The sequence below is a fragment of the Notolepis coatsorum genome (assembly GCF_963971535.1).
Source record: "Notolepis coatsorum genome assembly, chromosome: 15".
NCBI classification, from domain to species: domain Eukaryota; kingdom Metazoa; phylum Chordata; class Actinopteri; order Aulopiformes; family Paralepididae; genus Notolepis; species Notolepis coatsorum.
Window position 1 is genome coordinate 4,104,441 of NC_140179.1, and position 14,303 is coordinate 4,118,743.

General features: G+C 43.1%; 1 protein-coding gene across 1 annotated transcript in view; it reads left to right on the forward strand.

Moving 5' to 3' along the window:
- Positions 1-5,380: 5,380 nt before the first annotated feature.
- The window catches only part of LOC311241633 (histone-lysine N-methyltransferase PRDM9-like), a gene marked incomplete at its 5' end in the record, with an annotated part of 35,969 nt that continues 27,046 nt past the window's right edge, over positions 5,381-14,303 (forward strand). Inside the window, 5 exons of the mRNA XM_084330509.1 lie at positions 5,381-5,392; positions 6,581-6,698; positions 9,076-9,186; positions 9,856-9,920; positions 11,024-11,153. Coding sequence (XP_084186635.1) covers positions 5,381-5,392; positions 6,581-6,698; positions 9,076-9,186; positions 9,856-9,920; positions 11,024-11,153 — 436 coding nt within the window. The remainder of the gene's footprint in view (positions 5,393-6,580; positions 6,699-9,075; positions 9,187-9,855; positions 9,921-11,023; positions 11,154-14,303) is intronic.

Genomic DNA, 14,303 nt, shown 5'->3' on the forward strand with positions numbered 1-14,303 from the left:
CTAATCATGCGTGCATCCATACCCACCTCAGCCCACTTCAACGGCCTGGGGTGGCTCAGGGTGGAGACAGAGTATCCATGATAAAACTATGCCTAGTCTATAGGATTTATAAAGGGGAGGTGCCAAGCTACCTTCAAAATTACTTCCAATATGTAAAAAACAATCATAGCCATGAAACCAGAGGTAGAGACACAAACATAGTTCCGTTTAGATTCAAACTCATTACATACGGCCAGCAGACCTTCCTTTACTCAGCTGCAGTTCTGTGGAACAGCCTGTCCAGCAGCATTAAACAGACGCCCGGGTTAACTGGCTTCAAAAAGCATGTACACAGTCAATTTCGCAGAGTATATTTTACTCAGTTTGTGTAAAATGTACTCAGTTTGAGTAAAATTTACTCTGCAAAATGTACTGTGTACGTCGATCATGGCTATCGGCATAGGAAAGAGAGGGTAGCATATTTATTTATTCTTCTTTTATCTTCAACTGTATATGCATATTGTATCTTAATGTTTTATGATGTTGTTTTATGTTGATGCATGTCCTGTTTTTTTAATACCAGGGACCATGATGGAAATAAGTGCTTGCATTTTATCATGTTTTTTTTATCCCTTGGATGATGTCTCTAATCCACAATAAATTCAATCAATCAATCAATTAATACCTCAGGACTCTCTGCTCCGCCTCCAGGCGCTCCCCACGCCCCTCGGCTGCTTCAGCAGAGCGGTGTCGGTGCCGTTCACCCACGTGTACGCTCGCCACGTCAACAGGCATGGGCAGGCAAAGCCTAAAAAAGAAAACGGTACAAAACTCACGATCACTGGAAGCAGTTCTCAGGCGGTGACCCCGTTCTCTCACCCAGGCACTCACTTGTCTTTGTTGAAATGAGATGACTAGTAGTGAGTCAGAGTAGAGGAATAGCCCCCTATACTAAGAATGCGATTCCAACTGTTTTTAGTTATCGTGCGATATACAATTTTAGCTATAGGTTAGTCTTCTATTGCTTTAAATGTATGTGCTTTTGTGTCATTGTCATGCTAATTTCTGTTGTGGCCTAACTACCCACTTTCAAAAACACACTCAAAGAACACCTACGGGAGACTGCAACTAGAAACTGGCCCCTACAAATGTCTTAACCCAGTTGTACAGTAAATTACCAAGTATGGCTTTGTCAGTATTCCAATGTACAGTGTGTTCCCCCCCCCACCCCAACCCCCCCCCCCCCCCCCTCCAATGTACAGCCCCCACCCACCAACCCCACCCCACCCACCCAACCTCCTCCAATGTACAGTTTCTACGTCAAATGTATATACACTCTTTTTCTGGACACTTTTTGTATCACAAACAGTACTGTATTTGCAAATCTGATATGTCATAAATGTATAGATGTAGCAGTACTGTCTATCTGTATGTCGTGTATGTCATATATGTTATGATGAATTGAAAATGGGGGACCCTGATGTAAACAAGACGAAAGTCTTTCTCTGGTCTGCATCCCCTTAACAATTGTATGTATTGAGCTGTACTGTACTGTACCCATTCTGCAATCTGTTGATAAACTTTGTTAATAAATCAATCAATCAGCCCTGGGACCATGACGGAAATAAGGGTCTTACTCTCTCATGTTATCCTTTGGATCCTTGTTGTGTGTTTTTAATCCATCAATCAATCAGATCAGGGCCCAATGAGACGACAGACAAGTCTGAACTAGGCTGTTCGTGCATGGATGCACTAGTATCACTTTGTTTCGAGAGGAGAGTAGGATCGCAAAGCCAGATAAATCTTACACAAACAACATGCACGATTTGTTTGGCTTCAAGCTAAGGAATGCGTACATGGGGCTGTCCAAAACTAGAATAATCTTCACAACTGACTAACTAGGAAACATTACAAGTAAAACATAGTGGGTTATTATTATTATCATTTGTTGAGACACCTCCACTCTGCACGTTTAGTGAGTTGGCCTCGCCTGGTTTGGAATGATTTCCCTGCAACACTCGTCTCTGTACGAATCCAACAACACATGGTACTGGTCCCGCCTCCACTCCACCACCACATGGTACTGGTCCCGCCTCCACTCCACCACCACATGGTACTGGTCCCGCCTCCACTCCACCACCACATGGTACTGGTCCCGCCTCCACTCCACCACCACATGGTACTGGTCCCGCCTCCACTCCACCACCACATGGTACTGGTCCCGCCTCCACTCCACCACCACATGGTACTGGTCCCGCCTCCACTCCACCACCACCCGTGTAAAGAACTACGTTTACATTACAAAATCATCCTGCAATGACACCACCTGTGTGTAAAGAATCACATTTACATTACAAAATCATCCTGCAACAATGACAGACTCTCTAACTCCCATGAGACAGGCCGGCTGCCACAGCAATTGATTGATTGATTGAAAAGTTTATTAACAGATTGCAGAATGGGTACAGTACAGTACATCTCAATACATACAATTGTTAAGGGGATGCAGACCAGAGAAAGACTTTCGTCTTGTTTACATCAGGGTCCCCCATTTTCAATTCATCATAACATATATGACATACATGACATACAGATAGACAGTACTGCTACATCTATACATTTATGACATATCAGATTTGCAAATACAGTACTGTTTGTGATACAAAAGTGTCCAGAAAAGGAGTGTATATACATTTGGCGTAGAAACTGTACATTGGAGGAGGTTGGTGGGGTGGGGTTGGGTGGGTTGGGTGAGGGCTGTACATTGGAGGTGGGGGGGGGGGGGGTTGGGTAGGGGACACACACACATTTTACACTGTACATTGGAATATTGACAAAGCCTTACTTGGTCATTTACTGTACAACTAGGTTAGGACATTTGTAGGGGCCAGTTTCGAATTGCAGTCTCACGTAGGTGTTTTTTGAGAGTGTTTTTGAAGGTGGGTAGTGATTCACATTCCTTTACAGCTTTAGGCAGGGCGTTCCACATTGATGTGGCATAATTGCGAAACGTGTTTAGTCCCTTGTTTGAGCCGAATCTGGGTTTTACATGATTTGTGGAGCTCCCTCTGGTGTTGTGATCGTGGTATTCACTGACCTTTGGGAAGTATTTTGACATGTACATGGGTACCTTGGTCGCGTAGTGTATCTTGTAGACCAGGCCCATTGCAAGTTGCTGTACTCTGTCGTCTACTCTAAGCCATCCTAGGTTGTCAAAGTGGGCAGGGGTGAGGTGGGTTCTAGGAGTCAGGTCAAGTAGTAGTCTGACTAGCTTGTTTTGAGATGTTTGTAATTTGTTTTTTAGTGCCTTTGAGGTGCTTTGGTACCATGAGGTGCAAGCATAGTCGTAGTACCCTTGAATGAGTGCTCCTGCTAGAGTCTTCAGGGTATTCTTGTTTACCAGAGAGGAGATCCGGTACAAGAATCGCGTTCGTTGGTTGACTTTTTTTATTACATTGGATGCCATTTTGTCACAGGAAAGATTAGCCTCTAGGATGGAACCCAGGTAGGTAATTTCATCTTTCCTTGTGATAATATTGTCACCCACTGTAACCGAGAAGCCGTCGGTCTTGCTGAGTTTGTTATTTGAACCGAAGAGAATGGACTCTGTTTTGCCCATGTGTAATGATAGTTTGTTGTCGGCGAGCCATATGCAGATTTTGCCTAGTTCCGAGCTGAGGGCTTTTTCAACCTGTAACTTGTTCTTGTCAGAGACCAGCAGGGCTGAGTCGTCCGCAAACAGGAACAAGTTGCAGTCACAAGCTGACGACATGTCATTTGCATAAATTAGGAATAGTAGCGGTCCTAGTATGCTTCCTTGTGGAACACCACAGCTCACTGTGAGGGGGGGGGATAGGGTACCGTTTACTTCCACCATCTGTTCCCTCCCCTCCAGGTAGGATTGTATCCAGCTCACTGATAAACTATCAAAACCAATTGCTTTTAGCTTGTCAATCAGAATGGTGTGATTGACAGTGTCGAAGGCCTTTTGTAGGTCCAGCATGACCATGCCGCAGTATTTGCCCGCGTCCACCTCTTGTTTGATGTGGTCGTTCAAGTAGAGAAGGCATGTGTCAGTGGAGTGGGATGTTCTGAAGCCAAGGCAGCAGGCTTCTGTTCTGTGTTGTTTACCACAGGTTGCATTGAAAAGACTGTGCACATAACAACACAGCAATTGTGTGTCCAGTGTTTCTGTATGCTGTGAATGAATGAAAACTTTATTTAACAGATTGCAGAATTGGTACAATACAGTACGGGCGGCTCAATACACACAATTGTTAAGGGGATGCAGACCAGGGAAAGACTTTCGTCTTGTTTACATCAGGGTCCCCCATTTTCAATTCATAGTGACATTTATGACATACACAAACATACATGACATTTATGGTATAGGGACATACATGACATACAGGTATTTAGTACTGTTACATTTATGACAAATATGCAAATATACAGTACCGTTAGCCATAGATCCTGACAGAGTAAACTATATACATATGATGGGGAGGGGACTGTACATTACCGCCATATTGTTAGGAAGTGCTGCTTTATGAAGCAACTTACCTCTCCAAACTGGAAGGCGGACACTGTCCTAGTCAAGACGACGCCCCCAGAGCAGATGTAGAGTCCAGACCGGTGGGACAGACAGGTGTAACGACTGTCTCTCTGCAGCAGCTGGAGCACTCGTTCATTCAAAAAGCAAAAGGTGAACGAACACAAGCAGTAAGTAAACCTTACAAGTCCCTCTCTTTAACGTCACCTGACACGGTGGCAGACTGTCAGACAGACGCACACATGATAACCTCGTTCCCAGCTTTATCTCGAGACACACATGACGACTAGACGTTCGGTTTGCGTGACTTTTAAACGTAGCCTATGTGTGTGCAGCTGGATAGTAGCACCACGTGGTCTCTGCGAGCCACGTGGGCACTTGTTGGCCAGGTAAGGCTCTGGTATTGGCTGCCTACCTTGGACGTAATGACTGACAGGTGGGCGTGTACAGTATGGTAAGGCTCTGGTATTGGCTACACTTGGGACCTAATGACCGAGAGGTGGGCGTGTACAGTATTTAACCCAAGAAGCCATTTCACTTCAGTTCCGCGGCTTTGTACAGCTTGTCACTTACAATCCTCAAGGAGAAGCCATTAATCCACTTCAGTTGTGTTACTTGTGTGTATCTCTGTAAGTAAACTCTGAAAAGTTTATAGTTTACACATTACAATTTGAGCAGTTATCAGTTATACTTATCAAATGATTTAGCCGTTGTTAATTAACACAAGTTGATAGATAGATGGATGTATTGTTTTACACGACGGCAACTTGGTTAGTTAGTTAACTCATTGTCTTTCTGTGTTACCGGTCGGTAGTTCAACACTCAACACGCTCTACCATGGCGAGTAAAATGGCGGACGAGGTGAGTTTAAGCTGCCAGCTAGTGTAAAGAACACTTCTATCTACAACAGTGAGGTCAGCTTACGTCCAATTTATTCTGCGTGGTAGCAAACATGTGCAAAACAACATGGCGCTGAGCTACACGATGTGCTCCACCTCTGACGTCACTGCGCCAGTCGGAAAGAGCGCGAAGAGCTCGTGAACCGCAAACGCAGACATAATAATGTGTACAAAAGCACATTTACAAAACATGTTGAATATTATGAGTTCTTCAATTATACTATGAATTGAAAATGGGGGACCCTGATGTAAACGAGACAAACGTCTTTCTCTGGTCTGCATCCCCTTAACAATTGTGTGTATTGAGTGAGCCGTACTACAGTACCCATTCTGCAATCTGTTAAATAAAGTTTTCATTCATTCATGGTGCAGGAAATGGAGACTTGCTATTAACAGTGGAAAAAAAACACAGAGTATGCACTTCAGGAAAAAACATGAACAGCAGAGTAACTAGTGCAACTATTGCGCAATGAATGAATGAATCAAGTTCGAAATATAATAAACTTTTCATAAACCACTGTTCTGATTCTGCCTAAAGCCAGGATTAGTCAAATGTACTATCTCTATCTCACTGATGTCATTACACATTAACAATTTAATGCTCTTTCCTTACCTGCGATTCGAAACTGTATACAAATGTAACCGTACTGTATATCTGTTATGGGCCTAAACAAAATAATGGTTTGGTTCCGGTTGCCGACCGACCCTGCCGATTTAGGTGCGACCCAATTTATTTTATGAGTTTTAAGATTTTTTTTTTTTTACAAGAAACGTTTCATAAAAATCTTAGTCAAACCTTTAGTATTATGGATATTAAACATGCTGGCAGAGTACATGCATCCATGTTGTTGTGAACATTTTAATTAAATAAATACATTTCCTATCCATAGTCGCCGTGGGAAAAAATTTAATAAAATAAATTCCCTACCTACCCATGGCCTTAACTGACAACCAACAGGAAGAGGAACCAAACAATATTTTCTTTTTATGCTCTGTATGTTTCGTATGTCATGAATTGAACATGGGGGACCCTGATGTAAACGAGACTAAAGTCTTTCTCCGGTCTGCGTCCCCTTACATGCCTTCTCTCTCTCCCCTCTTCTCCCTCTCTCCCCTTCTCCCTCTTCTCTCTCTCCCCCTCTCCTTGTAGAAGGAAGTTGAGGACGTCAGGCGGTACTTCACCGTGACTGAGTGGACCGGCCTCTGCACAGCGGAGAAGCAACGCTACCGTAGAGTGAAGGAGAACCACCTGGTTCTGAAATCCCTAGGTATTAATAGTTGTTGGTACATGGCGTTTTAACATTCGCCAAAATGCTTGATTGTGATTGGTCAATAGCGCTCCGTTGCCCCTAGCAGCGGTCAATTATTTCTCGATAATTCACCGCTGCTAGGGGCAACGGAGCGCTATTGACCAATCACAATCAAGCATTTTGATCGCAGTCACGAAAGCTAAGCTTTACCATATATGCACAGCTGCACTACATCGGGTGCATTCAAGTCCACACACCTGCCAGCGATGACAGAGGAGCAACAGAACAACTGCGTCTGCATTGATTTGATCTCGTCTTGTCGATGGTGTAAAATGAATTGTGTATATTGTTAGTAAATTAGCCCTGTAATAAGCGGGATAATGTATAGCTATACAAGGTCTTTGTCGCAAAATAATTGACCTTCACTGTGTTTAGAACACCTCGGCGAGGCGCCTCTGTGTTCCAGAACGTCGGTCAATTATTTTGCGACAATGACCTCGTAGCTATACATTATCCCTTACTTATAGTAACAATATTATTATAGATATTAATAGTAGTAACTAAGTAATATTTGTGGTAGTAACAGTATTATTAGTTGTATTAGGAGCAGTAGTGATGGTAGCTAGTAGTAGTTGTAATAGTAGCAGAAGTAATAATAGCGGTAAAAGATTTAGTAGCAGGTGCATTAGTAATGTTAGTTGTAATTCCCTGGAAGCACAGCAGACACAAGTGGGTTTCTTGCTACAGGTTTATTGAAGCCTCGTTACTCCAATCCACCATGAAAACTTAAAAAGAAACATAAGCCACGTTAGTTCAACACAAAATAATAACATGCACAGCATGCAAAACAACACTTTACCAAAGCAGATTACAAACAAACACTAAATACCTTGTTGGCTGCATGCTACACAAAGGGGGAAAATCTTCAGTCTTCTGTTCTTGTAACAGTCATATTAGTTAAATTATCAAACTTTCACTGGAGCCATAATGCTGACAATCCCTGCTGCTTGCTTGCAGGTGTCGCAATTAGTCCCCAAAAACACACGTGAGAGCAGCCCAACGGGACGCGTCTATTCGAATACCAACCGGTTCATGCTTCCGCGTTCGCGTTTTGCGAATCTGATTGGCCACTGCCGTTTCTGGTGCGATCTGATTGGCCACTGACGTTTCTGGTCATGTGACATGTGCGCCCAATCGCGTGACGCGCCCATTTCCGCCTCGACCAGCAGCAAACTACCTAACGCCTAGTTTATCACTGGTTAAGCTTAGGCGACTCTTTCTAAGTTGGTTGAGGTTAGAGTTTGGAATCAGGGCTGGCGTTCTATCGCCCTGCTCTAAGACAAACTCTAACCGTAACCAACTTTGAAAGAGTGCCTAAGCTTAACCGGCGAAAGAACTTGCCGTCACACGATTGGTGCGACCAGAAACATCAGTGGCCAATCAAAGCGCAAAACGCGAACGCAGAAGCATGAACCGGTTGGTATTCGAATACAGTCCAATGGGACTGAGACTTCAAAATAAAGGTACTATAACTTGTAGCAAATTAAATAACAAAGAAATAAGAAATGCAACAAATACATTAGGGTTACAAAACTTAATGGTTAATTTGCTCAAAAAGGACAATTTAATAGAAAATGTTTACTTCCCCAAAAACACTATTTATGACACTGGGAATACCTTCCCTGAGGTCCATAGATGTCCCTAGATATCAAGAACATGCAAATGGACCTTGTAGAAGTTTGGTATGTACTTTTAGGCAAATTTTCTGAAAATATGGATAGGCCTTATGAGGTTAATGGTTAATTTGGTCAAAAAGGACAATTTAATAGAACATTTTTACTTCGCCAATTAGACAAGATTCTATGCAGCCTTTAATGTATTTATTAAAACATAAACATTGGATTATTTTCTGTGAATAACTTGTTTTGTAGCAAGTAGTTTTGTTGTTGCCGCCATCTTTAGTGTGTATTACCCCACTCAAAACGACCACAGTGATCAGTCTCCTCATTATATTATAGACCGTCTCTGGTTAAGCTCATGTTAGATCTTTATCAGCGGTGGTTGTGGGGGTTTGAGCATTTATTGTTCCACGTGACCCTAATCCCTCCTCCACAGGCACGTGCACACAGGGAGCCCAAGGGGGGCTTGAGCACCTGCCCTTTTGAGCCTCATAAAAAAGTGCTGTGTTTTTTTTATACCGTTACGCACATAGACTGCCCTTCCAACTGAAAAATGTCAGGATAGAATCAAAATATTAGGTAAAGAGAGAGAGATGCCCCGTATTCCATTGCAGTTTGCACGGCTGTCTCTGTCTGTCTCTCTCTGTCTTTTGCTCTGTCTGTCTCTCTGTCTCTCCTGCAGCCCTCAGTCCCTCTTGTCTGTCTTTCTATATCAGGACTCAAGCCTAAACCTCCGGCGTTCATGGCTAGAAAGAAGTCCCAGAAGGTGATGCCTCCTGTACCGGAGTCTTCAGGGGAGGAGGAGGAAGAGTGGAGCCCTCGTCAAGGTGAACACAGAGTGGAGAGAGAACCCATAATAACATTGTTAAAGCTAATTAGCCTAATCAAAAAGAGTAGCCTATAGTACATTTACACACACACACACACACACACACACACACAGAATAGTTTATAGCAGACTTAATGATTTTTGATAGAATATTTCTGCTAATGAAGTGAAATATTTATTATCATCAACTATCCAGTTAGTTTTTATAGTGTAGAGTTTGGCTACTTCAAATCATTGAACGTACCGAGAGAGAGAGAGAGGGGGGGGTTCAGACTCGGCACCTCCCATTCTCACCCTTGCAGCTGGAGTGGACGTCAAAATGTAAACTAATGTCCAATGTGAGTGAAACACTGGAATCCTAGCAGAATCACTAACTGGTTTAAGTTATATATATTTACTCGTTAGATGACATGTTGTGCATGTTATGACTTTGAACCACTGCAAAGACGGCATATAAGTAACTACGATGCGTCGGTCATGAATATGCAAATCGATGAAATGTCACAGTCGACATCGACGACGCTGACTCATCGTTGCAGCCCTATTGTGATGCGTTATATGCTACGATTTATACTATGTGATATGATGTAGTATGATATTATGTATGATATATGATGTATGATATTATATATGCTACAATATGATATGATTCCTATAATATTAACAGGTCCTTCAGCGGTGAAGAGGTCAGCCCCGGTCAAGAGGTCAGCCAGAGGGAATTCTGCTACTCAGGTCTGCATTGACTCTGTCTTATAATCTATTAGACAACAAATAGACCATTTTGAATTAAATAGCGCCAGGACAAGTGTATTACAATAACAACATAAACAATGTCATATCACAGCCAAATGTGTACTGGGAAACTAAATGCCACCAAATACTGTTATACCATCAAAACAAAGAAAAATATGGTGATATGAAACTTGGGCCACATCGCCCAGCCCTAATCTTCATTGGTAAGACATAGGGCTATGTTTCCAAAAAATCAGACCTATCCCTTTAATATAAGATCTAATTATAATTCATTACATTTATATAGTGCTTTTCTCATACTCGAAACACTTTACAACGTAGGGTTAGGGAAATTGCCTTCTTCACCACCGCTGGTAGCACCCAACCTTGGGCTATGCAGGCTTAATGGCTGCCATACACTGGTACCAGGCACACATCACACTACACAATGGCTGCCATACACTGGCACCAGGCACACATCACACTACACAATGGCTACCATACACTGGCACCAGGCACACATCACACTACACACTGACTACCATACACTGGAACCAGGCACACATCACACTACACAATGGCTACCATACACTGGCACCAGGCACACATCACACTACACAATGGCTACCATACACTGGCACCCGGCACACATCACACTACACAATGGCTGCCATACACTGGCACCAGGCACACATCACACTACACAATGGCTGCCATACACTGGCACCAGGCACACATCACACTACACAATGGCTGAACGGCTCAGGAGACTGGGATTAATATCAGCCAATTAAGGGGAAGGGATGATTAGGTGGCCTTGATATCAGAGACCTGATTGGGAATTTGGCCAGGAACGTCGGGCAACCCCCTACTCTTTACGATTCTTTAACGACCGAATTCAGTCAGAATTATGGGATGTTATAATCTCCTGATTTAACAGACTATCTCTCGGTCTCTCTCTCACTATCGCTCTCTCTCTTTTGCTCTCTCTCTGTCTTTCTCTCTCTTTTGCTCTCTCGCCCTCTCTTTTGCTCTCTCACCCTTTCTCTGTCTCTCTCTGTCTCCCTCTCCCTCTCTCTCTCTCTCTCTCTCTCTTGCACCAGGGAGCTGAGCCAGCTACATCTATCACACCGAGGGAGGAGGATCAGGGTTACACCAGAGGGATCAACTTAAGGAACCTGCCCAGGGTCATGTATGAAGAACAGGAGGTTCCTGAGGACGACCACTATCACTGTAAGTACTGTATAACTTAGTATATTTTATTTATTTAACATTGAGATTAAAAATCTCTTTCAAGAGTGTCCTGGCCAAGACAGACAGCAGCACATTTAACAGGGTTGCAGTATCGAACTAGGTATATAAAAACTAGAAGACGTGTATTGTTTCATTCCGCTCGCCATCAGCCTAGAATGTTTTCAAAATGTCATCGAAACGGCAGAGAGATATACCTCTCGCATATATAGACTAGGCCAGTGGTTCTCAAACTGTGGTACGCGTACCACTAGTGGTACTTGGTGGTACTGCTGGTGGTACTTGAAAAAAAGAAAAAGACAAATTTATTTTAAATTTTTTGTGCAGTCAGGCCACTGAACTAAAGGCCTCTACATGCTACAGCAACTTCAAAGCAACTGCAACACAACATCGGCACGATTTCAACGCGGTTGTTTTAGAGGGTCTTGTAGACTGTGTTGCGAGGACGTTGCGTACATGTCCCCCAAATCTAACCGAAACAGCCGTTGCGTTGATATTGCGTAGCAGTGATTGGTTGGTAGTGAATGGGGGCGGGGCTGTCATAGAATAATATTGATCCCGCAGCAAGGAATACCATCCGCCATTGTTGTAGCCAGCAAGCTATGCTATCAATATTAGCTAAATAATTAGCGTCATAGCTGGCCTTTTTCTGAAAACCCAAGCACATATTGTTCCATAGCATACACCTTCAGTTGATCATGACAAATCCTCTCTTACCTTGACGATTAAAAAGCCTCCATAATTTAGTAAATAAAGCTGTAGCCAGCCAGCTAGCATTGATGCTATACAAAATGCTATCCACATTAGCTACATAGCTAACCAACTAAATACAATGGTATCCTGAGGTAACGTTAAATACAACATTTGCTAGTCGAAATGACTGGACACACACGGGGACAAGTTAAACATCAATTAATTTATTCCAACAGGTAGTTTGAGCTGCATGAGCCGAGGTCTTTCTCTCCTCTCCATTGGAAACTAATGACGTTACGGTAACGTTAGCTCGAAAAGCACAGAAACGGGCGACAGAAGTTAAGCTGCTAGCAACAGACACTATAACACTTCCGGTCGGGGGATTTCAAAATAAAAGAGCGACGTCTAAAAGCACCGGAAATACGTTTATTTTGTACATTATGTAAGGGATAATGTATGGCTACGAGGTCATTGTCGCAAAATAATTGACCGACACAGAGTTTAAAATACCGAGGCGCCGCGCCGAGGTGTTTTAAACGTAGTGAAGGTCAATTATTTTGCGACAATGACCGAGTAGGCTATACATTATCCCGCTTATTACATGGCTAACTTACTAACAATATACCTAATTCATTTGACAAATCGCAGTTGTTCTGTGGCTCTGTCAGCCCAAATAAAGTGATTATTATTATCGCGGGCAGCCTCTGGCTCCGCTGACACTCCGCTGTCAGTGGAGCGTGGCAGGTGTGTCTGATTTGCTGCACTGATGTGGGCTTGATTGCCAACAGCTGCGCACTGCGGTCATTATTGAAAAAACAGCGGTCATTATTGAACTGTCGGGGGGCTATTGACCAATCACAAGCAAGCATTTCGGCGAATGTGAAAACGCCATGTAATAACTAACGTTAACACGAACCTAAACTAACTTTGCGCGTCGATGTTGCAGAAGACATAGACATAGACACAGTAGTAAAGAAAGCGAAGCAGCGCCTCTACCACCTGAGACAGTTAAGGAAGTTCAGAGTATCGGGGAAGATACTCCAGTCCTTCTACTCAGGAGCTGTAGAGAGCATCTTGACCGGAAACATCACTGCCTGGTATGGAAACAGCACGGCACAGGACAAGAAGGCCCTACAGAGAGTGGTGCGCTCAGCCGAGCGTACCACGGGTATTGCGCTACCTACCCTGCAGGTTCTATACAACAAGAGGTGCAAATCCAGAGCCTGCAGAATAATGAAAGACCCCCACCACCCCAATAACAGCCTGTTCCAGCTGCTGAGGTCAGGCAGACGCCTGCGAACCCCAGCCACTAGGACGGAGAGGCTTAGGCTCAGCTTCTTCCCCCAGGCCATCAGAGCCTTGAACAATGAACATTGAGAGCCACAGAAACTGAACTATCCACACACAAGCACACACACGACACGCACGCTGAGCACGCTCACACACTAGCAGCCACTTTAACACTCATGCCGCACACACGCACACTTATGGCCAAGAGGAAAGGCCACTTTAAATCAGTATAACAGGAACAGTGTATTGCACTACTAAAGCTACCTAGCATGTCCTATATGCTCTGTAAATACTATGTACAGATACCGAGATGTCACCCCATGTTACCTGTTTATTGCACTGTTGTTTTTTATTGGATTCTATTACATGTTGTACCACTGTATTTTTATTGGATTCTATTATATGTTTTACCACTGTATTGCACATCGTCGCGGTCAAGACCACCCGCATTTCATTGTATACTTGTATGCCGTGACAATTAAAACTCTTGACTTGACTTGAAGCATAAAGGCAGAGTGTCTACAACACCGTTGCTTTGTCGATGTTGTGGTGCAGTTGCTTTGAAGTTGCTGTAGCATGTAGAGGCCTTTAGAAGCAGACCAGGCCAGTGTTTCTAGTTGTGGTGGCGCGATAGTTAGATAACCTAAGTGGGGAACAACCAGGAGATCAATGTGACAGAGTAATGCAGTCTAAACAGTCATAAATCTTTTATTCAACTCAGGGTTAGAAATTAACTTTTTTTCAAGGGCTTTTTTTGCCCCCTTAATTGATTTTTGGGGGCACTGAATTTTTATGATAAACGGTAGGGGTGGGACGGTTCACAAAATGGACGGTTCACAAAATGGACGGTTTGGTTCGTATCACGATTTTGGGGTCACGGTTTTCAGTTCGATATACGTTAATTTTTATTAAAAAAAATTTAACACTCAAATCTAAACATGCTTCTCATTTATTAAAAATAAAATAAAAGGTTTACAGTGTTTACAGCCTTAAATAATGTTTGGCACACAAAGACCGAACTGACTGAAAAATATTAACTTAGTGCAAACAAACAATATGCTCAGCCAGCACTAGACTTTCCTTTCTTTAATATAAACACACAAAAACAATGTCAACCATGTTTAAATTCCCTGATTGTCAGTTCTTAAT